General features: G+C 44.8%; 1 protein-coding gene across 1 annotated transcript; it reads left to right on the plus strand.

The window, feature by feature from the left end:
* Positions 1 to 1,289: 1,289 nt before the first annotated feature.
* Positions 1,290 to 8,380, plus strand: LOC120065351 (G protein-coupled receptor 137Ba-like). Its single transcript, XM_039016279.1, has 7 exons — positions 1,290 to 1,847; positions 4,566 to 4,615; positions 4,772 to 4,994; positions 5,333 to 5,482; positions 5,719 to 5,847; positions 6,349 to 6,470; positions 7,370 to 8,380. Exons 1-7 carry the CDS (start codon positions 1,386 to 1,388, stop codon positions 7,479 to 7,481), a joined length of 1,248 nt encoding a protein of 415 aa, XP_038872207.1. The 5' UTR covers positions 1,290 to 1,385; the 3' UTR covers positions 7,482 to 8,380.
* Positions 8,381 to 8,531: the final 151 nt, after the last annotated feature.

Genomic DNA, 8,531 nt, shown 5'->3' on the forward strand with positions numbered 1-8,531 from the left:
AGATGACAAGCAGGGTCAAATAATAATCACAGTGGTTGTAGAGGGTGTCTCGTGAATCAATAGGACATGTCAGAATATACATAGGTGACATATGGGTGTCTGTGAATCCAGAGACAGAGAGAACCAAAAAATACTGTAGCATAGTAGGTTTATAATATGTTATACCAAAAACACATCCTCAGTCATTTCTTATCTGAAGCTGAATAGTCAAAAATATAATCATCATGCGGCCAACGCTCAATAGTGCCACTAGGCAGGATATATACTGAGTGTACAAAATATTGAGTTACACCCCGTTTTGCCCTCAGAACAGCCTCAATTCGTAGAGGCATGGACTCTACAAGGTGTCAAAAGCATTCCACAGGGATGCTGGCCCATGTTGACTCCAATGCTTCCCAGAGTTGTGTCAAGTTGGCTGGATGTCCTTTGGGTGAAGCACCGTTTTTGATACACAAGGGAAATTGTTGTGGGAAAAAACCCAGCAGCGTTTCAGTTCTTGACACACTTAAACCAGTGCACCTGGCATCTACTACCATACCCCGTTCAAAGGCACTTAAAATGTTGTCTTACTCATTCACCCTCTGAATGGCGCACATACAATCCATGTCTCAATTGTCTCAAGGCTTAAAAATCCTTCTTTAACCTGTCTCCTCCCCTTCATCTATACTGATTGAAGTGGATTTAACAGGTGATATCAATAAGGGATCATAGCTTTCACCTGGATTCACCTGGTCAGTCTGTCATGTTTTGTACACCCAGCGCATAATAGAATTGTGGGTAGATTTGTGGACAAAATTCTTACTCAGCCAAGTGGTTAACTGACATATTTAAAGCACAAACCACTGTGATGCATCCATTACACAACCTTCTGTATGGATGGAGGAAATAAGAAATGAGGAGAAACAAATGGGGGAGGGGCGAAAAACAGTTGGCACCGGCTGCATGATGATGCTGTCTATGACAGAAGAGGGGGGCGGGAGCAGATGACAGGTCCCTCCAGCACGTGGTCTAAGGTACAGTCAGTGCACCTCTCGCTTCCTCCCTCCCTCTCTCTCTCGCTCTCTTTTTCTCGATCCATCTGTACCCTCCCTCCATCCTCTTCAAATGCATCACAGCCTCCTGCCGAGCCCCCGGCCAATGAAACGCTCCGAGCCACGGTCATGTGACATTGCCTCCAACCACTCTCCGAGGAGCACCGGCAAAAAGAGGGGAGTGTCTCTTTTCCCCCTCTCCTCCCTCCTTTGTCTCCCTCCCTCTCGCTGAGTCAGACAGCAGAGCTGTGAGTCTGAAGCAAAGGCTCCATGGAGAGGAGATATCGTCTCTACCAGCCACACATTGCCTGAGAGAGAATTCCCTTCTTTCTCTCCCTCGTTGAGGAACAGAGGATGAATGGAGAAGCGATGGACATGTCCCTGGAGTCATCATCCCAGGTGGTGGAGAAAAGCACCGTCGGGGGGATGTCAGCGGCACCTGAGCCGGCATTCACGACGGCAGCAGCCGGTAACGGCTCCCTGCCTCCCCCGCACACCATGGCCCCGGCCATCCCGCCCTACGTCAAGCTTGGCCTTACTGTGGCCTACACCGTCTTCTACTCTCTCCTCTTTGCCTTCATCTATGCCCAGCTGTGGCTGGTGCTCCGATACCGACACAAGCGCTTCAGCTACCAGACGGCCTTCCTCTTCCTGTGTCTACTGTGGGCCGCGCTGCGCGCCCTCCTCTTCTCCTTCTACTTCCGCGACTGCGTCACGGCCAACACGCTGGGGCCCTTCGCCTTCTGGCTGCTCTACTGCTTCCCCGTCTGCCTGCAGTTCTTCACGCTGAGCCTCATGAACCTCTACTGCGCCCAGGTGAGGATGCGCTCCCAGGGGCCACATTGAGGGAATGGGGGGTCTCAGGAGGCCACAAGAGCCATATTGGGGCCATTTTGAGGGTCCATTGGGGTCCAAATTGTGGATTACGGTTGGATGCTATATGTTGTATATACCAATCTGTCCTTGTTTTCAGCCTCAGTGTCTAGGTAGTAGTTCAGAGTATTACTATGATTATACATTGATGTGTGAGTGTTGTGTATACAGAATAGCTGTGGACTGTTATTTCCGATATTGTTGAAATGGTGGCATCCCCAGTAGCTGGGATATACAATCCAATGGGGAAAGCTCCCCTAGAAGAGGTAAGTGGTGGAAGGGTCGTGAAGGCAGTGGGAAGGAGGGGGCGGTTCAACAAAGACAGGAGTGTTAAGGTATGAGGCACCCGCAAAGGAAGATTAGAAACGTTTTCCTAATTTAGTAGCTTAGCACAGCCACCTCATTGTGCAATGTGCACACCGCATTTGGCAATTATATATTCATACAGCTAGTTATTTACAATATATCATAGCGGGCGTTGTGGTGAGGTGTGGGCAATACGGGTCAGACAAGAAGTCATGCTGCTTTTAGATACAGGGAACAAAAATATAAACGCAACATGTACTGAGTTACACTTCATATAAGGAAATCATTCAATCAAATAAATTCATTAGGCCCTAATCTATGGATTTCACATGACTGGGAGTATATATATCCATCTGTTGGTCACAAATTCCTTTGAAAAAAAAGGTAGGGGCGTGGATGAGAGAACCAGTCAGTATCTGGTGTAACCACCATTTGCCTCATGCAGTGGGAAACACCTTTGCACAGAGTTGATCAGGCTGTTGATTGTGGCCTGTGGATTATGTCCCACTCCTCTTCAATGGCTGTGCGAAGATGCTGGATATTGGTGGGAACTGGAAACGCTGTTGTACACGTCGATCCAGAGCATCCTAGACATACTCAATGGGTGACATGTCTGGTGAGTATGCAGGCTATGGAAGAACTGAGAGATTTTCAGCTTCCAGGATTTGTGTACAGATCCTTGCGACATGGGGCCGTCCAAGCATTATCATGCGGAAACAGGAGGTGATGGCGGCAGATGAATGGTACAACAATGGGCCTCAGGATCTCGTCATGTTATCTCTGTGCATTCAAATTGCCATCGATAAAATGCAATTGTGTTCGTTGTTATTAGCTTTTGCCTGCCCATACAATAACCCCACTGCCACCATGGGGCACTCTGTTCACAACGTTGACATCAGCAAACCGCTCGCCCACAAGACGCCATCTGCCCGGTACAGTTGAAACCCGGGATTCATCCGTGAAGAGCACACTTACCCAGTGTGCCAGTGGCCATCGAAGGTGAGCATTTGCCCACTGGAGTCGATTACGACATCGAACTGCAGTCAGGTCAAGACCCCGGTGTTGACGACAAGCACGCAGATCAGCTTCCCTGAGATAGTTCGTGCAGAAATTCTTCGGTTATGCAAACCCACAGTTTCATCAGCTGTCCGGGTGGCTCTTTTGAGACCATCCCGCATCTGAAGAAGCCGGATGTGGAGGTCCTGGGCTGGCATGGTTACACGTGGTCTGCGGAGGCTGGTTGGACGTACGGGCAAATTCTCGAAAACGACATTGGAGGCGGCTTATGGTAGAGAAACTATTGAATTCTCTGGCAACAGCTCTGGTGGACATTACTGCAGTCAGCATGTCAATTGCACACTCCCTCTCAACTTGAGACATCTATGGCATTGTGGTGTTTGACAAAACTGCACATTTTAGAGTTACCTTTTTTATTTTTTATTGTCCACCTGTGTAATGATGATGCGGTTTAATCAGCTTCTTGATATGCCACACTTGTCAGGTGGATGGATTATCATGGCAAAGGATAAATTCTCACTCACATGAAAGTAAACAAATTTGTGCACAAAATCTAAGAGAAATATGCATTATGTGCTAAACATTTCTGGGATATTTTATTTCAGCTGATGAAACATGGGACCAACACTTTACATGTTGCATTTATATTTTTGTTCAGTGTAGATGATGAATCATTATCAGAAGCACAAAATTAAATTGTAATAAGACTTAAATAGAGGATCTAGTGTTTTATAAATTATTTGATATAGATTCTTCGCATCAGCAGTTATCACAAAGTGCTTTACATTTACCCGGCTTAAACCCCAAAGAGCAAGCAAAGCAGAAGCGAAAGCACAGGGCAGGAAAAATTCTCTAGGAGGAAGGAAACCTAAAGAGGAACCCGGCTCAGAGGGGTGGCCCACAATAGAGACTTACACAGCCCTGGTCTGCAGACACCAGCAATCACACACTTGCTAGACATTCTCATGCCCACTGTTCTGTATAGCCAGTTAGAGACACAATGCTACATCTATTCGCAGCATTTGTTTCCCTTCACACATGACTATTAAATATAATACAGTAGGGCCTCGCTTGTCTGCTGTTGACATCACATCATGGGTTTGTTTTGGTGCTATTTACAGTAACTGATAAGAGCTCAGTCTACATAGTGAAAAAGGGGTCCAATTTGTTTGGATTTCTTCGGGATCCCTTCAAATATATCTACTCTGGAGACAGAATCAATTCATTAACTGGTTCTTCAGCTGAGGGGCCACATTGTTGATTGTTTGTTTTCTTGGGAGCAAATTCTTAAAGAACATTGGGAAAATATAACTTGCTTTCTGATGTCACTCAAAACAGGTTTACTTCAAGGCAAAGTCCAAGTATACCCCAGAGCTCCTTAAATACAAGTAAGTAGGCTGAGTTTCCCCCTCTCTTCCTCTCCATATACAGGACCCTCACATAGCTCAAAGGCTGTAACTAGGGCCCAGACATTTTATTCATTTCATGTGGTATGTATTAGTGTTTTAGACCCCCCTCCCCCTTACATATTTTTCCTTCTGCAGGCTCCCTCTCTACCTGGTCTTCTTGGCGGTCAGTCTTCTCTTCCTGGTGGTCAACCTGGCCTGTGCCCTGCTGGTTAAGATGACCGCCACCGAGGTCAAGACCATTGTCCTGGTCAGAGTCACCATCAACGATACGCTCTTCGTGCTCTGCGCCGTCTCGCTGTCCATCTGCCTTTACAAAGTGGCTAAGATGTCCCTGGCCAGCATATACCTCGAGTCCAAGGTAGGACCTTCAGAACTTGTAGATACAGGGCTGTATCAAGCATCTCAGAGTAGGATTGCTGATCCAGGATCAGGTCTTGCCTGTCCATGCGATCCTAAATCAGCACTCCTTCTCTGAGACACTTGATACATACAGCTACATACTTAAGATTGTCTAGGTCTGCTCCATGGTTTTCTGAAAGTAGGACACAACATATAAGATTTAAGGTCAACTTAAAAAGCAGTTAAATTTAATTGAATGTCTGGGAAATTTTGTGAACCCGGTAGCACTAAATTGTGACCCCTCGGAAATACTAATGCTGATTGGTAGTTCATGACCTCCCTCAACATTGGTTGCAGGGAACGTCGGTGTGTCAGGTGACTTTGATTGGCGTCCTGGTGGTTCTGCTGTACGCATCACGGGCCTGCTACAACCTGGTGGTGCTTGCTCTGACCAACATCGAGACCATCAACTCTTTCGACTACGACTGGTACAACGTGTCCGACCAGGTAAGGATGACACGCTATCCCAGACACAGAATGAGGAAGAGAGCGACAGAGAGAAAAAAAATAATGTGACAGACACACCGAGACAGGCAGACAGACACAAACACAGTATATGTGGGACAAGTCAAATACATTTCGCCAGACAAACACACTCGAAAACACAGCCTAACACCAACGAGCCACAAATGAAGACCCTCTGGAGGGATAAACACAAATGCACTCTCTCTCTCTCTGTGCAGGCTGACTTGAGGTCCACTCTGGGGGACGCTGGCTACATCGTGTTCGGGGTGATCCTTTTTGTCTGGGAACTGCTGCCAACCTCCCTGGTGGTCTTCTTCTTCAGGGTCCGCAGGCTGCCACAGGACAGGGTGAGTGTGTGTTCAGATGACAAGGAAAGAGAAGCTTGGAAATGTTTGATTGATTTGTAAAACTCTTTAATTTAACCAGCTAGTTGTTTAAACAGTAAATACCTAATAATTGCTACGCACTTTTTATTTGAACCTTTATTTAGCTAGGCAAGTCAGTTAAGAACAAATTCTTATTTACAATGACGGCCTACCGGGGAACAGCGGGTTAACTGCCTTGTTCAGGGGCAGAACGACAGATTTTTTACCTTGTCAGCTCAGGGATTCGATCCAGCAACCTTTGGGTTACTGGCCCAATGCTCTAACCACTAACTGCCGCCCCAAACCAGGGACCTTCTACACATGGGTTTCACTGGCGCTCGTGTCACTATGTAAGCCAATACCATTTGATGCCAGGTAGTTACTAATTGTGTTGAATTCTGAGGTAAGTACTAGCTTAAACTGGACTCTTAAATAAAGTGTTACCGATTTCTTTAGCTTATTCGGTATGCTCTGTCTTTGCAGAGTGGATCAGGGATCCCGAACCACGTGCTCTCGTCCAGAGGTTACTTCTTTGACAACCCCCGTCGGTACGATAGCGACGATGACCTGGCGTGGAGCATCCCTCCTCAGAACAACTCCACAAGGTACAGTACAGTTAAGACAGGGAGAGGTTACTTTTCAGTATGGTTTTAGATTTAAAAGATATACTGAAATAACTACACTGAACAAAAATATAAACACAACAGGTAAAGTGTTGGTCCCATGTTTCATGAGCTGAAATAAAAGATTCCAGAAATGTTCCATATGTATTTCAAATGTTGTGCACAAATTTGTTTACATCCCTGTTAGTGAGCATTTCTCCATTGCAAAGATAATCCATCCACCTGACAGGTGTGGCATATCAAGAATCTGACTAAACAGCATGATCATTACACAGGTGCACCTTTTGCTGGGGACAATAAAATGCCACTCTAAAATGTGCCGTTTACTCACACAACGCCACAGATGTCTCAAGTTGAGGGAGCGTGCAATTGGCATGCTGACTGCAGGAACATCCACCAGAGCTGTTGCCAGAGAATTGAATGTTAATTTCTCTACCATAAGCCGCCCCCAAAGTCGTTTTAGAAAATTTGGCAGTATGTCCAACAGGCCTCACAACCGCAGACCACGTGTATGGCGTTGTGTGGGTGAGCGGTTTTCTGATGTCAACGTTGTAAACAGTGCCCCATGATGGCGGTGGGGTTATGGTATGGGCAGGCATAAGCTACGGATAACGAACACAATTGCATTTTATAGATGGCAATTTGAATGCACAAGAAAACTGAGATCCATTATGAGGCCCATTTCTTTTTTAAGGTATCAGTGACCAACAGTGCATATCTGTATTCCCAGTCATATGATATCCTTAGATTAAGGCCTAATGAATTTATTTAAATTGACTAATTTCCTCATATGAACTGTAACTCAGTAAAATCAAGGAAATTGTTGCATGGTTGGTTTTTATTTTTAAACTAAAGTATTTGTTTATCTTTTGTTTCTATAGCCTAGTTACAGACTGCTATGACTGGGGCAGCCACAACAGCAGTTTCACTGTCCAAAAGGGGACGGACGAACAACGGTTGGCACCGGTGACGGGAGAGCTTCATCCATACTGAGACATAAGTCCAGGGTCGGGGTCAATTCCATTTCAATTCATTCAAATCAGGAAGCAAAAATTCCAATTCCGATTTTCCTAATTGAAATGCAAAAAAAATGGAATTGACCACAACTCTGAACCAGTCCACACTGCACTGTACAGCACCGCAATGCACTTTGTAAACTTTGACACTTCTCGACAGCATCCGTATTTTGTCCATCAGCCACCGTACTGCATTAGTCACTTAGTGATAATGTAGACCAGTGGTTCCAAAACTATTTCACTCGGGCCCCCCTTCCATCATTGGGGAACATCCCGTTAGCTGACATGGGCTAGTTGATCTGGACATTTCTGACAAGTTATCGAAGGTATGCAATTAATGACAAGAGGAAAACGGATGATACACTACCCAAAATTGTGCCTTGTGCATTCTACTATTACAACTTTCAAGAGTAAGTTGTAAGCCTGACAGTTCCTCAAAAAAAAAAAAAACTCTGTGTCCCCCGCCCCACAGTTTGGGAACCACTGATAGACATTTTAGAAAGTCATCGAGAAAACCCGTGAAATAAACCCATACTATAAGCTAGCACTAAGTCATGCACAAACATATACATTAAGGTAGTTGACCTTAGACAATATCCTAAAGCCTGTATATACAATGATACAAATACAGAAACAAAATCATGTCATATCTATATCCGGAGTAAATATGACTATGAACATACGTTAATTTATTGGTGATGTAATGGTGAAAAAAACTGTATTCTATATTTCTAACAGGAATTTTTTTTTTTATTGTAATTTGTAATGAAGAAAGTTTCACTGATCAGATGCTCTATTTTGTGTCCTCTTTTCTGTCTGTATCGTGGTCGGTATTGACACAAACATAAATAAAAGGTCATTTGTGGTGACAGCTTACTTACTGTTCTTGATTTAGTCACTAGCTGAAACAGAATTGACCCCAACATTGTCTACAATTTCGTTTATGATGTCAGAACAAGTACAAATAACACAACAGAACCCTTTTCAGGGTTTGTTGCTAAAAATTACTTAAAAATATTAAATTAAA

Source organism: Salvelinus namaycush, chromosome 2 (genome assembly GCF_016432855.1).
Source record: "Salvelinus namaycush isolate Seneca chromosome 2, SaNama_1.0, whole genome shotgun sequence".
NCBI lineage: Eukaryota > Metazoa > Chordata > Actinopteri > Salmoniformes > Salmonidae > Salvelinus > Salvelinus namaycush.